The sequence below is a fragment of the Cydia strobilella genome, chromosome 24, assembly GCF_947568885.1.
Source record: "Cydia strobilella chromosome 24, ilCydStro3.1, whole genome shotgun sequence".
Taxonomy (NCBI): domain Eukaryota; kingdom Metazoa; phylum Arthropoda; class Insecta; order Lepidoptera; family Tortricidae; genus Cydia; species Cydia strobilella.
Genome location: NC_086064.1, coordinates 3,185,473 through 3,208,259, shown reverse-complemented (window position 1 = coordinate 3,208,259; position 22,787 = coordinate 3,185,473). Strand labels below are relative to the sequence as shown.

Genomic DNA, 22,787 nt, shown 5'->3' with positions numbered 1-22,787 from the left:
GGATTAAATCCTGGATACACAATTGTAGTTGGTGGCGCCCTCAAATATTTCTACAATCGTATTGTACCACTATAGAAATCTTGCCCCTATAAATACCACAAAAAATGCACGTTTGATATAAAATCAGGGTTTAAAGAGTTGTCCAGGGTAACGTTACCATGGTAACGAGTTAAAGTAAAAAGTTAATTCACCCAACTACTCCCATTTGTACTAGTATTGGAATAAAGTCAGCCACGTCCTGCTGTCAATAATGTCATTATTTTTTATCTGCCTGGACGCCATTTTGTAAAATTACAGTTACAAATTTACAGGTTTACCACGATGTTTAAGGGTCTCCGCCAAGTTCGGTTCTCCATACAAACGTAGTTCCGCTCTCATTTTAAAACGACTAGCTAGATTGCTCTGAAACTTTGTACTTACAATAGGATAAGGTATATCTATGTCTGTAATTAGTTTATGTAGCTTCAGATACCATAGTTAAAAAATACAGCGAATTTATGTTTTTCATACAAAACCTGTTTTTGCTCTATTTCGTTTGTTTTATAAACTGTTGCTATATAAACTAATTACAGACCTAGATATACCTCATGTCATTGTTAGACCTGTACCAATAACTTCTGAGGTTATAAGAATATTAATGTTGCTTATTTTTTATATATAGTTTCCAGACCATATACTAAACCTAAAAATAATATTTTGTGTCATCCTAGGTATTTGCTTAGGTAGAAATTTAGGTATTTCTTTTTTCAATCAGCATTCTGTAAAAAAAATATTAGAGACGAAATTCTTTGTTTCCCTGTAAAGGCAAAGTGGCTTCCGACGTACACACGCATTTTGTGTCATTTTCATCCACGGCTATAATGGCATTTAATAAATACCTAATATTGATCCTAAAACGCCTAAAAAAATATTAGAGTCGGTAAGTGAAGTGTTGTACTTTACAGAACATTGTTATATGTTATTCAAACAAATCTGTGTCAAATTCATCCACCGCTTTTATTTAAAAAAAAATTTTTCTAATTAACACCCTGTATCTGCCACAAAAAAAAAATTCATATTATTAAGTTTACGTCTACAATATTATAATACCACATTGAGACATCATTCATAATTTGGGTCATTTTGATCCACGGTTTTTTTACTATCTGGCAAAATAAAACTCAATTGAGCAAGAAGGGCGTGCGCGGGGAAGGGTACCTACGCGGGTGGGGTGCTTATTATACTTGCCGCAATATCAGCTGACGACTGAGATCTTAATACTATCTATCTCCTTTACCCTTGTTAAGACCAACCAAGAGATGGCATTATGAGCTGTCTCGCCACTTAGTTTTGCGATACAGTGTATTTATTTCATTCGGAGGCATAATTACATTGTCTTATCAATCTTACCGTAGTAGGTATATAAATATAATTAAAAATAAACTGTAGGCTGCACTCCTCATACTGACCAACATTTGTGACGTTCCTAATCAAAAGGTACCACTTTCTCTGACAGGTTATTTGTATAAAGATATAATCAAATTTCGTCTTTATGGTAAACGACAAAGTGGTACCTTTTGATTGAGAATGTCACATCAGCGACTTAAAAATTACTTTTGTTTCAATTTTTAGTAGACTTTTTAAGTTTATTTTAAGACGCAATTTATTGTGATTTTTGTTATGTTTAAGCGTGGCAAGCAACATTAATTACATTGATGATGATGTTCATTAAATACAATATTTTTTCATACTATACTGAACTGTCACCCTATACATGAGAATGAACAGCGCCCTCTTGACAATGATCATATATTACTGGTCAGGCTTTAATATGTGTCATAATTTAGTAAAGTCCCCTTTGTGGATTCTAAGTTTCCGAGTTACAGCAGTTTAGTGAAAGCGTTTTTTTTTTAAATATAAATTAAGGGTTGAATAAAGAGGAAAGAAAATTTGATTATTTTTGCGCTACGACGCACGGTTTAGGAGATACAGCCCTATAAAGTTTTTTTTTTTTTTTTTCCTTTTTCCTTTTTTACATTGTGTTTTTTGTATATTACTTTTGGGTTTCATAAAGGGGAACGAAAATTTAATTATTTTTGCGCTACGACGCATGGTTTAGGAGATCAAGCCCTATAAAAAAAACTCTTTTTTTTGCGTTTTTTTGTATAAATTAATGGTTACATAAAGGGGACCGAAAAGTTGATTATTTTTGCGCTACGACGCACGGTTTAGGAGATACAGCCCTATATAGATTTTTTTCTTTTTCTTTTTTACGTTTTTAAATCTTAATTAAGGGCTTCTTAAGGGGAACGAAAATTTGATTATTTTTCGCTACCATGCACGGTTTAGGAGATACATCCCTAAAGTTTTTTTTGTTGTTTTTTTTTCTTTTTTTTGTCATTGCGTTTTTTGTTATTACTTTGGGGTTTCATAAACGGGAACGAAAATTTTACTATTTTTGCGCTACGACGCACGGTTTAGGAGATACAGCCCTAAAATGATTTTTTTCTCTATCTTTTTTGCGTTTTTAAATCTTAATTAGGGGCTTCTTAAAGGGGAACGGATATTGATTATTTTTGCGCTACGATGCACGGTTTAGGAGATACAGCCCTATAAAGATTTTTTGTTATTATTTTTTTCTTTCTTTTTCTTTTTTACATTGTGTTTTTTGTATATTACTTTAGGGTTTCATAAAGGGGAACGAAAATTTTATTATTTTTGCGCTACAACGCATGGTTTAGGAGATACAGCCCTATAAAGATTTTTTTATTGTTTTTTTTTCTTTTTTTCTTTTTTACATTGTGTTTTTTGTATATCACTTTGGGGTTTCATATAAGGGAACGAAAATTTTATTATTTTTGCGCTACGACGCATGATTTAGGAGATACAGCCCTATAAAGATTTTTTTATTGTTTTTTTTTTTTTTTTCTTTTTTACATTGTGTTTTTTGTATATTACTTTGGGGTTTCATAAAGGGGAACGAAAATTTTATTATTTTTGCGCTACGACGCATGGTTTAGGAGATACAGCCCAATAAAGATTTTTTTTTTTAAATTTTGCGTTTTTTTTAATATAAATTATGGGTTGCATAAAGGGGAACGTAAATTTTATTGTTTTTGCGGTACCACGCACGGTTTAGGAGATACAGCTCTATAAAGTTTTTTTTCCTGGTTTTTTTTTGTTTTTTTTTTAAGTATTAATTACGGGTTTCTTAAAGGGGTTTTTTAAATTATTTTTGCGCTACGACGCATGGTTTAAGAGATACAGCCCTATAATGATATTTTTTTAAAATTATGCGTTTTTTTAAATATAAATTATGGGTTGCATAAAGGGGAACGAAAATTTTGTTATTTTTGCGCTACGACGCATGGTTTAGGAGATACAGCCCTATAGATTTTTTTTAAAATTTTGCGTTTTTTTTAAATATAAATTATGGGTTGCATAAAGGGGAACGAAAATTTTATTGTTTTTGCGCCACCACGCACGGTTTAGGAGATATTATATCTATATATATATATATATATATATAGCTATAATAGCTCTATAAAGTTTTTTTTCCTGGTTTTTTTTTAAGTTTTAATTAAGGGTTTCTTAAAGGGGAACGAAAATTTGATTATTTTTGTGCTACGATGCACGGTTTAGGAGATGCAGCCGTATAAAGATTTTTTTTGTTGTTTTTTTTTTTCACAGGGTTGTTTTTGTATATTAGTTTGGGGTTCCACAAAGGGGAACAAAAATTTGATTATTTTTGCGCTACGACGGTTTAAGAGATACAGCCCTATAAAGTTTTTTTTGTTTTTTTTTTCATTGTGTTTTTTGTATATTACTGTGGGGTTCCGTAAAGGGGAACGAAAATTTTATTATTTTTTCGCTACGACGCACGGTTTAGGAGATACAGCCCTAAAATGATTTTTTTTTCCTCTTTTTCGTTTTTGCGTTTTTCAATCTTAATTAGGGGTTTATTAAAGGGGTTTTTTTTAATTATTTTTGCGCTACGATGCACGGTGTAGGAGATACAGCCCTATAAAGTTTTTTTGTTATTTTTTTTTCTTTTTTTTCATTGTGTTTTTAGTATATTACTTTGGGGCTTCATAAAGGGGAACGAAATTTTTATTATTTTTGCGCTACGACGCATGGTTTTAAATTTTAAAAAAAAAGTGCGTTTTTTTTAAATATAAATTATGGGTTGCATAAAGGGGAACGAAACTTTTGCACCACCACGCACGGTTTAGGAGATATTATATCTATATATATATAGCTATAATAGCTCTATAAAGTTTTTTTCCTGTTTTTTTTTAAAGTTTTAATTAAGGGTTCCACAAAGGGGAACGAAAATTTGATTATTTTTGCGCTACGATGCACGGTGTAGGAGATACAGCCCTATAAAGTTTTTTTGTTACTTTTTTCTTTTTTTTCATTGTGTTTTTAGTATATTACTTTGGGGCTTCATAAAGGGGAACGAAATTTTTATTATTTTTGCGCTACGACGCATGGTTTAAGAGATACGGCCCTATAATGATTTAAAAAAAAAATTGCGTTTTTTTTTAAATATAAATTATGGGTTGCATAAAGGGGAACGAAACTTTTATTATTTTTGCGCCACCACGCACGGTTTAGGAGATATTATATCTATATATATATAGCTATAATAGCTCTATAAAGTTTTTTTCCTGGTTTTTTTTAAAGTTTTAATTAAGGGTTTCTTAAGGGGAACGAAAATTTGATTATTTTTGTGCTACAATGCATGGTTTAGGAGATGCAGCCCTATAAAGATTTTTTTGTTGTTTTTTTTTTCATTGTGTTTTTTGTATATTACTTTGGGGTTCCGTATAGGGGAACGAAAATTTTGTTATTTTTGCGCTACCACGCACGGTTTAGGAGATATAGCTCTATAAAGATTTTTTCCTGTTTTTTTTTGTTTTTTTTTTTAAGTATTAATTAAGGGTTTCTTAAAGGGGAACGAAAAATTGATTATTTTTGCGCTACGATGCACGATTTAGGAGATGCAGCCCTATAAAGATTTTTTTTTCTTTTTTTTTCATTGTGTTTTTTGTATATTAGTTTGGGGTTCCATAAAGGGGAACGAAAATTTGATTATTTTTGCGCTACGACGGTTTAGGAGATACAGCCCTATAAAGTTTTTTTTTTGTTTTTTTTAAATATAAATTAATGGTTACATAAACGGGACCGAAACGTTTATTTTTGCGCTACGACGCACGGTTTAGGAGATACAGCCCTATAAAGATTTTTTCCTCTTTTTTTTCTTTTTTGCGTTTTTAAATCTTAATTAGGGGCTTCTTAAAGGGGAGCGAAAATTTGATTATTTTTGCGCTACGATGCACGATATAGGAGATACAGCTAATACAGCCCTATAAAGATTATGTTTCTTTTTTTCATTGTATTTTTCATGTATTACTTTTGGGTTACATAAAGGGGAACGAAAATTTTATTATTTTTGAGCTACGACGCATGGTTTAGGAGATACAGTCCTATATATTTTTTTACAATGCATGTGCTCGAAAAGTGCGTTTCCTACGGAGCCATATCGTGCGGAAAGTACTGCTTTTCCGCACTAGTGCTTTTTGTTTTCAATTTTTTTTTTACAGAACATATGGTGCTACTTTCTCGCACTAGTGCGGAAAAGAGCACTTACCGTGCATATGTCGAAAGTTTAAAGGGCCATATGTACTGTAAAACGTACGATACACGTGCGAATAGGTAATTCGCAACTCGTGTCGATTTAAAACACTCCTTTTAATAATTAAACTTATTTGCCATGATATGTTTTTTTATTTACTCGCACAATGCATAGTAAAACATTGTATGATACACGTGCGTAAAGATGATTTCCGCACTTGTTGCATAAATAGCAATTTTTTTTATCAAAGAATGAAAGAAAGTCACGGTATTAATAACCAAATTTTACTTTAGTGGTACCTTTTCCCTATCACTGTCACAAATGTATGTGGCGTTCACGTAAACGCGATATTTTTAAGATTTCCCTGCGCAATGTTGCCAGCTCGCTCGCAAATCAAACATGTACTTACAGTTCTTTTGCATAATGGTGACATTGTACAATATCTATGAGTTTTAAATAGGTAAAAGATAATTCGACGCATTCTTTGCTTGCTTGTTGCTTGTTGTTGTGTTGTTTGCGTAACTTCTTTGAATAATTTGCGTTAATTTGGCGCACAGGCGAAGTAAACATGCGTTGCGTACGGCAAGGTCACGCCGCGGCCCCACCCTGCACGGCCTCCGTTGCCCATTCAGACCGCCCGCTAGCTTCGTTTGAACGCAAATAATATTTTTGTAATATTTGTTTATGCAGTGGATGCAAGTGACACAAATTCATACATCTTATTTATCCCGCATTTCAAATTAATAAGATGTAAACTCTAATATCTTTAATATTCTTTTGTAACGGTGACAGCCTGTTACAACAAAATCATCAAATATCTTATGAAGCTATGGCTTAATAAGACACAAAATCATTTAATGGACCTATTTAAACGATTAAATTCGACCTAAGTAATTTTTTTTAACTCTAATTTTTTTTGTGTCATTTAGAATATTATGACTTAGTATCAGATTGCAGTGGACGTAATTGACACAAACTATGTTTTCACACTAAAAACACTATCCTAAATGCAACACAGTTACATGTTTTCTCTCGAATATTTTTTTCTCCAAAATAATTCAAAATAAAAAATATTTACCACAAAATAACAAATTACTAGAAAAGCAAAATATATATATGACACAAAACAAAATGTAAGATTTACATCTTAACAAAGTATTCATAAGCGAAAACAGAATTGACTTTAATATTTTTATAACCTAGGGGTCAAAATATAGCCAGCGGTACAGGTCTATGTATGTGCAAAGATTCATTACAATCCAACACGTAGTTTTAACCCTTAAATGCATGATTTTTTATTTTTGGTTGGAAAAAATGTTTTAAAAGAACAACTTAAGCTTTTTTCTGTTGAATATGTGAGCTGTCCAATGCTTTGTATACATTTGGCAACAATATGCATTTAAGGGTTAAAATGAGAGCGGAACTACGTTTGTATGGGAAGGTGCAATTAGGCCGAGCTTGCCGGAGACTCATAATGGTATAGCTAATTACGAGTTACACAAATTTCTGCAGCGAAGCTGTTAACACGCGTTTAACAAAAGGGACGTTCGAATGTTGCCGCTTTAGACTTCATCATCATCATCATTATCATCAACATAAGACCGCCCCCAGGGATCTCCACAGCGCTACTATCCATCAGCTCCCTGCGATCCTAACCAGATCGTAAAAACATATTTTCCTGCTGCGTCTTCTGGTTTCTACACCCAGGGTTCTTGGTGCACCCTTTCCTTAGCCTCCTCACTGCTGGGGTTCAAAAGCCAGCTTAAAAACTCTGTCAAATTGACAAAGAGTCAAAACTGCATTGGGTCTTATGTACAGTCGTCATCAGATATATCGGAGCAGCCAAGGTGCTCACAAGTATCTGAACACGTCTCTATGAGGGCTATCGTTTTTTTGCTCACCAGTTGGCGCCTCAGTTGATGGTGGTCCAAAAGACTATGGATGGTATAGAAAGGATGCCAATCTCTTATGGCAGAATTGTTGCAAAAGTGACCGCTTTCAGCTTTAAATAATAGTTCCTAATCTCTCCGGTGGCGCTAGTTAGGCTCTGGGACACGAGTATAACATGAACCAACAAATAACCCGACCAAATTACGTAGGTTGTTTTTGGTAGTATTTCGGTGTATGGTGGCGCCGCCTTATTACTGTTTTTTGATGGACACTTTTCATACATAGAGATTTGGCTCAGTCATTGAAGTGACAGGTGACATTTGACATTTCGAACTATGTAAAAGACCACCATCTACACTAGCGCCCCTAGCGGCGAATTCATACGCGTTAGCCATCATTGTCAAGGCGTGAAGTGCGTGTTCAGATATTTTTGAGCACCTCGGCCGCTCCGATATATCTGATGGCGACTGTACTAAGGGTAAAACGCCGGTCGTCAGGAAGTTAGACATACAATTGTAACTGTAGTTTTATAAAATGCGTTCCTGGTCTTTAAAAAAGTAAACCTGCCGCATCAGCTGCGCGCGTCGTTGATGGTTTCCGGAACCTTCACCTCCAGCCCGTCGAGTTCCTTAAAAGAGAATAGATCTGTATTGTATAGGCAAAGATAGATATAACTCCGTAATAGATGGATACAGTCTAAGGAAAAAACGTGCCTCGAAAATCACGAAAATTTGATTCTCGATCAGATGGCGCCACTAGTTTTGGCCTACTCTCGTATAGAGGGCGTTGACTGTTTCGTTTGTTATTTATAATTTTAACGCATACCAGTGAAAGAACATGGGTCAAAATCATATAAAAATAATGAATGCAAATAAAAAAATCATTTATCCATATTTAAATACATTTTATCGTATTTTTATAAATATTTATTTTTAGTTTTAAAGTGTGTCGACAGATGGCAGTGAATTTACTGGGGTTACAAAATTTACTATGACAGAACCGCTCTAGTATAAGTTACTCTATTAGACCTGTACCGGCTGTACCGCTGGCTATATTTTGACCCCTAGGTTATAAAAATATTAAAGTCAATTCTGTTTTCGCTTATGAATACTTTGTTAAGATGTAAATCTTACATTTTGTTTTGTGTCATATATATAATTTGCTTTTCTAGTAATTTGTTATTTTGTGGTAATTATTTTTTATTTTGAATTATTTTGGAGAAAAAAATATTCGAGAGAAAACATGTAACTGTGTTGCATTTAGGATAGTGTTTTTAGTGTGAAAACATAGTTTGTGTCAATTACGTCCACTGCAAGCTGATACTATGTCATAATATTCTAAATGACACAAAAAAAAATTAGTTAAAAAAAATTACTTAGGTCGAATTTAATCGTTTAAATAGGTCCATTAAATGATTTTGTGTCTTACTAAGGCATAGCTTCATAAGATATTTGATGATTTTGTTGTAACAGGCTGTCACCGTTACAAAAGAATATTAAAGATATTAGAGTTTACATCTTATTAATTTGAAATGCGGGATAAATAAGATGTATGAATTTGTGTCACTTGCATCCACTGCTTAATCAAATATTACAAAAATATTATTTGCGTTCGAACGAAGCTAGCGGGCGGTCTGAATGGGCAACGGAGGCCGTGCAGGGTGGAGCCGCGGCGTGACCTTGCCGTACGCAACGCATGTTTACTTCGCCTGTGCGCCAAATTAACGCAACTTATTCAAAGAAGTTACGCAAACAACACAACAACAAGCAACAAGCAAGCAAAGAATGCGTCGAATTATCTTTTACCTATTTAAAACTTATAGATATTGTACAATGTCACCATTATGCAAAAGAACTGTAAGTACATGTTTGATTTGCGAGCGAGCTGGCAACATTGCGCAGGGAAATCTTAAAAATATCGCGTTTACGTGAACGCCACATACATTTGTGACAGTGATAGGGAAAAGGTACCACTAAAGTAAAATTTAATTATTAATACCGTGACTTTCTTTCATTCTTTGATAAAAAAAATTGCTATTTATGCAACAAGTGCGGAAATCATCTTTACGCACGTGTATCATACAATGTTTTACTATGCATTGTGCGAGTAAATAAAAAAACATATCAGGGCAAATAAGTTTAATTATTATAAGGAGTGTCTTAAATCGACACGAGTTGCGAATTACCTATTCGCACGTGTATCGTACGTTTTACAGTACATATGGCCCTTTAAACTTTCGACATATGCACGGTAAGTGCTCTTTTCCGCACTAGTGCGAGAAAGTAGCACCATATGTACTGTAAAAAAAAATTGAAAACAAAAAGCACTAGTGCGGAAAAGCAGTACTTTCCGCACGATATGGCTCCGTAGGAAACGCACTTTTCGAGCACATGCATTGTAAAAAAAAATATAGGACTGTATCTCCTAAACCATGCGTCGTAGCGCAAAAATAATAAAATTTTCGCTCCCCTTTAAGAAGCCCCTAATTAAGATTTAAAAACGCAAAAAAGAAAAAAAGAGGAAAAAATCTTTATAGGGCTGTATCTCCTAAACCGTGCGTCGTAGCGCAAAAATAAACGTTTCGGTCCCGTTTATGTAACCATTAATTTATATTTAAAAACAACGCAACAAAAAAAACAAACAAAAAACTTTATAGGGCTGTATCTCCTAAACCATCGTAGCGCAAAAATAATCAAATTTTCGTTCCCCTTTATGGAACCCCAAACTAATATACAGAAAACACAATGAAAAAAAAAAACAAAAAAAAATCTTTATAGGGCTACATCTCCTAAATCGTGCATCGTAGCGCAAAAATAATCAATTTTTCGTTCCCCTTTAAGACCCCCTTAATTAATACTAAAAAAAAAACAGGAAAAGATCTTTATAGAGCTATATCTCCTAAACCGTGCGTGGTAGCGCAAAAATAACAAAATTTTCGTTCCCCTATACGGAACCCCAAAGTAATATACAAAAAACACAATGAAAAAAAAACAACAAAAAAATCTTTATAGGGCTGCATCTCCTAAACCGTGCATCGTAGCGCAAAAATAATTAAAAAAAACCCTTTAAGAAACCCGTAAAAAAAAAACAAAAAAAACCAGGAAAAAAAACTTTATAGAGCTGTACCTCCTAAACCGTGCGTGGTACCGCAAAAACAATAAAATTTTCGTTCTTCTTTATGCAACCCATAATTTATATTAAAAAAAAAACGCAAAATTTAAAAAAAAATCTTTATAGGGCTGTATCTCCTAAACCATGCGTCGTATCGCAAAAATAATAAAATTTTTGTTCCCCTTTATGCAACCCATAATTTATATTTAAAAAAAACGCAAAATTTAAAAAAAAAAATTATAGGGCTGTATCTCTTAAACCATGCGTCGTAGCGCAAAAATAATTAAAAAACCCCTTTAAGAAACCCGTAATTAATACTTAAAAAAAAAAAACAAAAAAAAACCAGGAAAAAAAACTTTATAGAGCTGTATCTCCTAAACCGTGCGTCGTAGCGCAAAAATAAACGTTTCGGTCCCGTTTATGTAACCATTAATTTATATTTAAAAACAACGCAACAAAAAAAACAAACAAAAAACTTTATAGGGCTGTATCTCCTAAACCATCGTAGCGCAAAAATAATCAAATTTTCGTTCCCCTTTATGGAACCCCAAACTAATATACAAAAAACACAATGAAAAAAAAAACCAAAAAAAAATCTTTATAGGGCTACATCTACTAAATCGTGCATCGTAGCGCAAAAATAATCAATTTTTCGTTCCCCTTTAAGAAACCCTTAATTAATACTAAAAAAAAAAAAACAGGAAAAGATCTTTATAGAGCTATATCTCCTAAACCGTGCGTGGTAGCGCAAAAATAACAAAATTTTCGTTCCCCTATACGGAACCCCAAAGTAATATACAAAAAACACAATGAAAAAAAAAACAACAAAAAAATCTTTATAGGGCTGCATCTCCTAAACCGTGCATCGTAGCGCAAATATAATAAAAAAAAAACCCTTTAAGAAACCCGTAATTAATACTTAAAAAAAAAAACAAAAAAAAACAGGAAAAAAAACTTTATAGAGCTGTATCTCCTAAACCGTGCGTGGTACCGCAAAAACAATAAAATTTTCGTTCTTCTTTATGCAACCCATAATTTATATTTAAAAAAAAACGCAAAATTTAAAAAAAAAATCTTTATAGGGCTGTATCTCCTAAACCATGCGTCGTAGCGCAAAAATAATAAAATTTTTGTTCCCCTTTATGCAACCCATAATTTATATGTAAAAAAAACGCAAAATTTAAAAAAAAACATTATAGGGCTGTATCTCTTAAACCATGCGTCGTAGCGCAAAAATAATTAAAAAAACCCCTTTAAGAAACCCGTAATTAATACTTAAAAAGAAAAACAAAAAAAAACCAGGAAAAAAAACTTTATAGAGCTGTATCTCCTAAACCGTGCGTGGTACCGCAAAAACAATAAAATTTTCGTTCCCCTTTATGCAACCCATAATTTATATTTAAAAAAACGCAAAAACAACAAAAAAATCTTTATAGGGCTGCATCTCCTAAACCGTGCATCGTAGCACAAAAATAATCAAATTTTCGTTCCCCTTAAGAAACCCTTAATTGAAACTTTAAAAAAAACCAGGAAAAAAACTTTATAGAGCTATTATAGCTATATATATAGATATAATATCTCCTAAACCGTGCGTGGTGGCGCAAAAATAATACAAGTTTCGTTCCCCTTTATGCAACCCATAATTTATATTTAAAAAAAAACGCAAAAAAAATCATTATAGGGCTGTATCTCTTAAACCATGCGTCGTAGCGCAAAAATAATAAAAATTTCGTTCCCCTTTATGAAGCCCCAAAGTAATATACTAAAAACACAATGAAAAAAAAGAAAAAAAATAACAAAAAAACTTTATAGGGCTGTATCTCCTACACCGTGCATCGTAGCGCAAAAAAAAAAACCTTTAAGAAACCCCTAATTAAGATTGAAAAACGCAAAAAAGAAAAAGAGGGAAAAATCATTTTAGGGCTGTATCTCCTAAACCGTGCGTGGTACCGCAAAAACAATAAAATTTTCGTTCTTCTTTATGCAACCCATAATTTATATTAAAAAAAAAATGCAAAATTTAAAAAAAAATCTTTATAGGGCTGTATCTCCTAAACCATGCGTCGTAGCGCAAAAATAATAAAATTTTTGTTCCCCTTTATGCAACCCATAATTTATATTTAAAAAAAACGCAAAATTTAAAAAAAAACATTATAGGGCTGTATCTCTTAAACCATGCGTCGTAGCGCAAAAATAATTAAAAAAAACCCCTTTAAGAAACCCGTAATTAATACTTAAAAAAAAAAAACAAAAAATAACCAGGAAAAAAAACTTTATAGAGCTGTATCTCCTAAACCGTGCGTGGTACCGCAAAAACAATAAAATTTTCGTTCCCCTTTATGCAACCCATAATTTATATTTAAAAAAACGCAAAATTTAAAAAAAAAATCTATAGGGCTGTATCTCCTAAACCATGCCTTGTAGCGCAAAAATAATAAAATTTTCGTTCCCCTTTATGCAACCCATAATTTATATTTAAAAAAAAACGCAAAATTTAATAAAAAAATCATTATAGGGCTGTATCTCTTAAACAATGCGTCGTAGCGCAAAAATAATTAAAAAAACGCCTTTAAGAAACCCGTAATTAATACTTAAAAAAAAAACAAAAAAAAAACCAGGAAAAAAAACTTTATAGAGCTGTATCTCCTAAACCGTGCGTGGTACCGCAAAAACAATAAAATTTTCGTTCCCCTTTATGCAACCCATAATTTATATTAAAAAAAAACACAAAATTTAAAAAAAAAATCTATAGGGCTGTATCTCCTAAACCATGCCTTGTAGCGCAAAGATAATAAAATTTTCGTTCCCCTTTATGCAACCCATAATTTATATTTAAAAAAAACGCAAAATTTAAAAAAAAAATCATTATAGGGCTGTATCTCTTAAACCATGCGTCTTAGCGCAAAAATAATTAAAAAAAACCCCTTTAAGAAACCCGTAATTAATGCTTAAAAAAAACAAAAAAAAAACCAGGAAAAAAAACTTTATAGAGCTGTATCTCCTAAACCGTGCGTGGTACCGCAAAAACAATAAAATTTTCGTTCCCCTTTATGCAACCCATAATTTATATTTAAAAAAACGCAAAATTTAAAAAAAAAATCTTTATAGGGCTGTATCTCCTAAACCATGCGTTGTAGCGCAAAAATAATAAAATTTTCGTTCCCCTTTATGAAGCCCCAAAATAATATACAAAAACACAAGAAAAAAAAAGAAAAAAATAATAACAAAAAAACTTTATAGGGCTGTATCTCCTAAACCGTGCATCGTAGCTCAAAAATAATCAAATTTTCGTTCCCCTTAAGAACCCCTAATTAAGATTTAAAAACCTAAAAAAGAAAAAGAAAAAAATCTATATAGGGCTGTATCTCCTAAACCGTGCGTCGTAGCGCAAAAAAATTCAACTTTTCGGTCCCCTTTATATAACCATTAATTTATACACAAAAAAACGCAAAAAAAAAAGAGATTTTTTTTATAGGGCTTGATCTCCTAAACCATGCGTCGTAGGGCAAAAATAATTAAATTTTCGTTCCCCTTTATAAAACCCCAAAGTAATATACAAAAAACACAATGTAAAAAAGAAAAAAAAACAATAAAAAAACTTTATAGGGCTGTATCTCCTAAACCGTGCGTCGTAGCGCAAAAATAATCAAATTTTCTTTCCTCTTTATTCAACCCTTAATTTATATTTAAAAAAAAAACGCTTTCACTAAACTGCTGTAACTCGGAAACTTAGAATCCACAAAGGGGACTACTAAATTATGACACATATTAAAGCCTGACCAGTAATATATGATCATTGTCAAGAGGGCGCTGTTCATTCTCATGTATAGGGTGACAGTTCAGTATAGTATGAAAAAATATTGTATTTAATGAACATCATCATCATTGTAATTAATGTTGCTTGCCACGCTTAAACATAACAAAAATCGCAATAAATTGCGTCTTAAAATAAACTTAAAAAGTCTACTAAAAATCGAAACAAAAGTATTTTTTAAGTCGCTGATGTGACATTCTCAATCAAAAGGTAGGTACCACTTTGTCGTTTACCATAAAGACGAAATTTGATTATATCTTTATACAAATAACCTGTCAGAGAAATTGGTACCTTTTGATTATGAACGTCACAAATGTTGGTCAGTATGAGGAGTGCAGCCTACAGTTTATTTTTAATTATATTTATATACCTACTACGGTAAGATTGATAAGACAATGTAATTATGCCTCCGAATGAAATAAATACACTGTATCGCAAAACTAAGTGGCGAGACAGCTCATAATGCCATCTCTTTCACTCTTGGTTGGTCTTAACAAGGGTAAAGGAGATAGTATTAAGATCTCAGTCGCCAGCTGATATTGCGGCAAGTATAATAAGCACCCCACCCGCGTAGGTACCCTTCCCCGCGCACGCCCTTCTTGCTCAATTGAGTTTTATTTTGCCAGATAGTAAAAAACCGTGGATCAAAATGACCCAAATTATGAATGATGTCTCAATGTGGTATTATAATATTGTAGACGTAAACTTAATAATATGAATTTTTTTTTGTGGCAGATACAGGGTGTTAATTAGAAAAAATTTTTTTTTAAATAAAAGCGGTGGATGAATTTGACACAGATTTGTTTGAATAACATATAACAATGTTCTGTAAAGTACAACACTTCACTTATCGACTCTAATATTTTTTTAGGCGTTTTAGGATCAATATTAGGTATTTATTAAATGCCATTATAGCCGTGGATGAAAATGACACAAAATGCGTGTGTACGTCGGAAGCCACTTTGCCTTTACAGGGAAACAAAGAATTTCGTCTCTAATATTTTTTTTACAGAATGCTGATTGAAAAAAGAAATACCTAAATTTCTACCTAAGCAAATACCTAGGATGACACAAAATATTATTTTTAGGTTTAGTATATGGTCTGGAAACTATATATAAAAAATAAGCAACATTAATATTCTTATAACCTCAGAAGTTATTGGTACAGGTCTATATGGTATAGGTATCTGCATTAGGGTGTGCCTATAAATACACTACCGCTCAAAAGTATTTAGGCACCCGCAATTTTCACCATACAATTGTATACAAAAAATATTTTCAAAATCATACTGTTCGATCGCAGGCAAATGACTCTCTTACATGTTGGATTGAATTTTTATTTAGGTAAATATATTGTGCCTCAAATTGTTGCCAAAGACATCCTTTAAAATTTCGAGTTTATTTTATGCAACGATTTAAAAAACCCTTATGTACTAGCTCATACAAAATAAAACGATTTTGTACTGGAAAACGATTTATGGATTTTTTTACGCTTGCCATATTTGGTAAATAGGCAATGTACACGAATATTCTGCACATCATTTTGAAGCTTGATATGTCTTTTAAATTAAAAAAGTAAACTGGACAAAAAAACTGTTACCCGACTGCGACTTAGCGGTATAATTATGAAAGTCGATTTTGTATACAATTGTATGGAAAAAATTACGAGTGCCTAAATAGTTATTTATTTTATTTTATTTATGTTATGAGCGGTAGTGTAATAGTACTAGGTACAGAAGGTTCACTCTCTATCAAAACACGTCTATTACGACAGATATGACCGCTAGGTGGCGCAAGCGCGAGCAGGCGTCCGTTCCGTAGCGGTGCGCGGCAACCACTATGGCTAGACACCAAAATTGGTGTGGACCGCATGTACTTGTAGCGATGCGACGAAATCGCGGAGTGAGCCACGCCTGACCAGGGTGCGTAGCCAACGTGCAATCGTTAACTCTCCGTAGCGAACGAAGAGAATTAATTAGAAATTAGTGCTCACTCCATACATCGGTTTTGTTATCAAAAAGACTATTATTTTCGTAGTCGACATCTAGCGTCAAGTAGCTGAATTATCAGTACTGCTACTCGACAATAGATGTCGCGACGAACGGAAAGTCTAATGCTCAACGACTTTTAGCTAATATTATAACTGGATTAACCGACACTCTATTTTCAACTCCTTCTGCTTAGAATATTAGTTGTAATTGACTTTTCGTCACTCGCGTCACAAGTGACATCTAGTGTCGAGTAGCAGTACTGATAATTCCGCTACTTGACGCCAGATGTCGACTACGAAAATAATAGTCTTTCTGGTAACAAATCTGATGTATGGAGTGAGCACTATTTCATATTTCATATATTGCACAGTCATGATACATAAAATAAGGTGTTACAAATAAAGTAAGTAAATTCATGACACCCTGTTAGGGCACAACAACAATGTTTAACTTACTATCTAATACCTATTAAAACATTTCATTATAATATATCTACCGTAATTTGTGTAAAGAAATAAAATAAGATAATTATAATCATCAAATAATAACATTGTAAGTGATAAAAGATAAAAAATTTAATAACATTCCATACATTCCGATTTTGGCAATTGTAAAAGTAAAAGTAAAATAAAAATAAAAAAAATAAAAAAAATTAATCATAATTTGAATTCAATGTCACAATAAATAAATTAAAGTATTTTAAATTCTTATTATAAGTATTTGCGCTATTTTACTTCGTCAGCTTTTCATCATTTAAAAATTCCTCAATTGAGTAATAGCATTTGTGAATTAACATGTCTTTTAATTTCGTTTTAAATAATTTGTCACTTGGTTCAAGTTTAATAGTGTCCGGAATTTTATTGAAAATTGAAATACAATTATATTGTGGCCCATTTTTGAAGATAGCCAAGTTAGATTTTGGTAGGAGTAATTTGTTTTTATATTGGCTTCTAGTTTTTGATGTTTCCGGTTTTATCGGGAATAGATCTGGGTGTTTTCGAACACAGAGGGCCGCTTCCTTTATAAATATTGAAGGCAGCGTTAACAAATTAAGTTTAATAAAGTGGGGGCGGCAGCTATTAGGAATGTGAATATTACTACTATATACTTAATTCTCTTTGGTAGCGAACGAAACGCAACTGTCACTGTCACACTATTTGGGAAGAGTGATAGAGAGAGATGACTACGATACGCTACGAGCGTTAACGATTGGCACGTTGGCTACGCGCCCAGAGCTACACAAACATTTGAATGGATTTTAAAACATCACATTTACTTATTCAGGACATGTTTTTGGTGCTGCAGAGGGAAGTTAATCAATGTAAAATAATACTTTATCTTTACCTTAGTCATGATGATTTGGCAGCCGAGCCGCGAGGTGTCCGTGAGGCCGTACGCCAAGTCGAGCATGTCACGCTCCTCGTCGCAAGCTTCTTCTGGTAACCTGGGCACAATAGTTTGTATTTAAAAAAAAAAAAGAGAAATGGCGAGACGACCTCGACGCATTTCGTAGTTCATGAGATACAGCCTGGTGACAGACAGACAAACGGACAGCGGAGTCTTAGTAATAGGGTCCCGTTTTTACCCTTTGGGTACGGAACCTTAATTATTCCTTGGGCTTAAATGACATTTTTTTGTGGTTCTCTAATGCCTAGGTACCTGTCATAGTCCTCCTGCTTGAGTATAACGTGGCAAGTAGAGCAGGTGAGTGTCCCTTCACACGCGCCATAACCTTCAATGTTAAGGTCGTTGTTGACGATAACGTCTAGTAAGGAGTCTCCGATGTTCGCCTCCGCTTGCAGCCGCTTCCCGTCATGTAACACGAATGTCACTTTTACCCTGGGGATGGATAACTGTTACAGTGAAATGTACAAAAGTAGGTAGTTATACCTATATTATATCTTTTATTTGATATTTATTGAAACAAAATTTTACAGCATTACAGCTGAGGCGCCAATGCGCTGTAAAATTAAGTAATTAAAGCCATAGGTAATAAAGTTATACGAAAAATATGACAATAATTAATAAGCTACCTATGTTAATTCCCAAAAACGTAAAAAATGTTTAAAAAGTTTATGATTTTTGCCGGCAAACAAGTCGCAGTCAGGTGCAAAAGATAAAAAACTGTTGAGGAGTAATACTAGAAACTCCTAATTTATTATGAGCTTGAGGAGGGCAAGCGGAAACAGGGCAGTCAATTCCTCAGATACAAAGATGTGCTTAAGCGTCACATGAAAAAGTGTCGTATAGAGCCCTCGCAATGGGAGCAGCAGGCAGCCGTGCGTACGGAATGGCGGGCTGCAATAAATGCCAAGATAACCCGTTTTGAATCTCGGCGGCGCTTAGAGCTTGATGCCAAGCGCGATAGAATAAAAGCCAGATCACCCGCGGCAATACCCTATAACTTTGTTGTGCTCACATGCCTGCAATGTTCGCGCACTTTTACTAACAAGATCGACTACATCAGCCACACACCAGCGACAGCAACGGAGGTGACAGCAGTCGCCGTGGCCGAAGTCGGCCGTGGTTATTATTACAGTGTAAACTCTTTGTAACGATAAACTCCCTATAACGTAGAAGTGAGCACAATTTAGTTGGTTTATTTTAAGACCTACACTAGTGTCTTTCGAGCGTTGGCGTCTAGTCAGCGTTATGGAAAATGGCGTCGCTGCGCAGTTGCGCCAACGTTGCGTCGAGCAGCAGCCATAGAGTTGACTAGACGGCGACGCTCGGGAGACGCTAGTGTGGGGTGGCCCTAAAACCCATACACTGATACTCTTTGTGACGTCCTGCCTCTTAGGTAGATATTTGGGGAACAACAATAAACACATCCTATATTGGTTTCGAATGCACAGTTATGCACCCGTCCGTTCGGTGGCAGGGTCGGAGCGAGACTGCCTTTAACCCTACCCACATTATCGGCCGAGTGCTAACCGACATTCCATTTATTATATAATCTCATGACGTCACACTCTTTATAGGCATAGCACAATAGGCATTCTGTATAAGAGACTAAGCTAACTCGGCACCGATTATGCACAGTCTGTGCTAACAAAATCGCTGCCGAGTTAGCTTGGTCCACGCTTGGTCAGCCTACGAAGAAATGTGTTCATATTTTGACACAGTAAATATTTATTATCGGTATTATTGTTTATGTTATCTAATCATGTTACAAAAGAAAACCTACAAAACCTTTGAGATCCCGAAATTTCTGAGGTCGTAAACACCGTCTTTTGTTATTGTTAATTACCTTGAACACGTATGCATATGGTATACTTGGAATTAACTTGAACTAAACACCAGAAGAGGGGCGCGGGCCCGGAAGGCCCAGACGGAGATGGCGGGACGACCTAGACACCTTTCTCAACAACTGGCACTATATCGGGAGTCGGGAAGACAAGGGGAGAGGCCTTTGCCCAGCAGTGGGAAAAAAAAACACACCAGGTACTTGTCGTGTATCAGTCGTAAACCAGCTTTGAGACTGTCAACATGGCCAGTAAAAGAAAAGCGTTATGTGTTCACGAAAAAGTTTGTGTGATACGTGCGATTGAAACGGGAGAAAAGAAAAGTGACGTCGGGAGACGTTTCGAACTGAGTCAATCTACTGTCGCTACCATTTGGAAAAACAGAGTAAGAATTCTGCAGACGGAACTGGAGGGAAAGTCTCTTAAAAAATTAAGGAAGCCAAAATTCGAAGATGTTGATCAAGCAATGTTGTCGTGGATTCACAATCAACGCCAGAATAATGTACCCATCTCCGGGCCTATTGTTAAAGGCAAGGCTGAGAAATTTGCCGAACAACTTGGCGTAGACTTTAAAGCATCAGAAGGTTGGCTCGGAAAATTTAAGCAACGTCACAAAATCACCTTCAGTAATTTTTTTTTCTTTATTCTACGTCGGTGACAAACAAGCATACGGCCCTGATGTTAAGCAGTCTCCATAGCCTATGTACGCTTGCAACTCCAGAGGAGTTACATGCGCGTTGCTGACCCTAAATTAAAGGTGAGGCGGATGTTGATATGAATGTGACTAACGATTGGGTTAATAAAGTGTGGCCTAAACCCACAACAGGTTTACTTACAGATGAACAAATTCCTAATTTAGTGTTGAAAAGTAATGAAAAACATAATGAAGATGAAGACGATCTAGTGGAATATTCTGAACCACCATCAACTGTTCAACGAGCACTTGATGCTGCTAATTTAATAGAATTATTTTTGTTGTTCAATGAAGACAATGCCACCACATATACTATAACTACCATATAAACAAGTAATGGCATAGCAAATAACGTCAGGCAAAAACAGACAATATGTATTAAGAAATGTTGAATACCTATTTTATCAAATTATTATTATTTATTTATTATTATTTAAGCCTTTATTTTTCCTTAAATAGTTTTACATGATAAAAAAAGTTTTCTAATATTATTATTTTCCATTTTTACTATTTTAAGGACCCCTGTTGGGTATAGGCCTCCTCCATATCTTTCCACCTTTCTCGGTCTTTTACATACACATACATAATTCATTCATAATTTAAGAGCATGGCTCTTGTCGGTGGAGTATGCGCCAGTTTTCTCGGTCCTCGGCCAGGTTCTTTAGGTCCCTGTAAGACACGACATTTGCTTTCGCTTTCAGTTGTTTCAGTTGAATAAGTTGGACGGAGAAAAAAACGAACGAGGAAGTGCTTCGAATTGTGGGAGAGAAGAGAAACCTGCTGAGAACTATAGAAAATAGACGAGGCAGAATGATAGGTCACTTGATAAGACACGACACTTTCTTTAACACTATATTAGAAGGCAAGATAGAAGCGAGAAGAGGCCGCGGAAAACCACGAGCAAGCTACACACATAATACATAATAATAATTATTGTGAATTTAGTTTTTTTTTGGGTTCCGTTCCGTACCCAAAGGGTAAAAACGGGACCTTATTACTAAGATTCCACCGTCTGTCTGTCACCAGGCTGTATCTCATGAACCGTGATAGCTAGACAGTTGTATTGTATTATGTATTAAAAGCCCACTTTTTTCCTATTCCTATTATAAATACAATATTTTGAGGAAATGTTGGTGGAATTCTTTTCTAGAATGGATGCTTGGCCAGTGCACACTAAGCATACAGAAAGTTTACTATTGTAGATATTCCTTGCTTATCGAAGAAATTAACCTTTCGAGACACGGACAAATATGGCAACATATAATAGGTAACATATAGCTGGTTAACCAGGGAGCCGACAGGTCTCGAAAGGTTAATAAGATCATAATAGACCTGCTGCTACATGATACTACAATTAGATTGATTAGAGGTTTTAAAAGAAAAAATAAATTAATTGAACAATGATTTGAAAAAAAGAGCTCTTATGATAAGTTATCTTGTTTTATCTTAGCAGTTAAATTCACACATATTCAGACGAACTCAAAGTCGCCGAAGAGAACTTAACCTAGTAATACAGGCATCTAGTACCCAATTGTTTCGAAGCAGCCCAAACTATGCTGCGGCTACTTTATATAATAGAATCCCTAACCATATTAAGTCGGAGGATAATATAATAATATTTACTAAGAAACTTAAAAAGTACTTAATAGAGAAATGTTTTTATTCTGTCGATGAATTTGTAGCGGGCAGTTGTGGTTAAATTTAGTTTAATTTGTAAATATGTATATTTTATGTATATAATGTTAGAATAAGTAATTAGATGATGCAACACCCGATTCGGGTAGCATGTAAGAACTTCTTGTAATATTTAATACCTTTTGTACCTACTACATGTAGGCAATTGTGAAAGAATAAATAATTAAATAGTTATTCAAGTGTAATCTTGAGTTTATCAATATTATTATTGAGTAAAATGTGTAATTAAAATTGTGTAATCAATGTCAAGTTGATCTAAATACGTAAATGAAAGAAATTACTTTAAATACAAAATAACGACTTACTTTTGTTCCTTTAACGCCTTTATAGATGTGGACAGCGATGCAGGACTGCCGAAATTACTATATTTGTTCCTAAAACCGTTATTTAGGCACCGTATTCGTGGATTGGTGAAAGTTCTTAAAATATGTCTGTAAAACATTCTGATGCTTGTTCACGACCGAAATTGTTGAGTCACTACGCGTAAGAACGCCCTCGCCGGATGTAAACGCTCTCGAGACAATCGTATGCTAATATTTAAACAAAATATTAGAAATTACAATTGACCCTGAATTGATTTACAAAATTTTAGGTTAAAGTACGTTTCGTTACACAACACAGATGAGTCTTATGTCATCTTTTTATGGTCGAGTTTGAACTTAACAAGTGAACACATCTTCATCTAAATTGTAAAAACTGATAATTTATTCTGTAAAAGAATATTTACATT

The 22,787-nt window shown here is 34.1% G+C and overlaps 1 protein-coding gene across 1 annotated transcript; it reads right to left on the bottom strand.

Moving 5' to 3' along the window:
- Nucleotides 1-2,405: 2,405 nt before the first annotated feature.
- On the bottom strand, nt 2,406-22,674 carry LOC134752183 (2Fe-2S ferredoxin). Its single transcript, XM_063687796.1, has 4 exons — nt 22,363-22,674; nt 18,083-18,262; nt 17,768-17,867; nt 2,406-8,135 (listed from the first exon to the last, which is right to left on the bottom strand). The coding sequence occupies exons 1-4, from the start codon at nt 22,497-22,499 to the stop codon at nt 8,079-8,081; spliced, it is 474 nt and encodes a 157-aa protein (XP_063543866.1). The 5' UTR covers nt 22,500-22,674; the 3' UTR covers nt 2,406-8,078.
- Between the last annotated feature and the right edge of the window lie 113 nt (nt 22,675-22,787).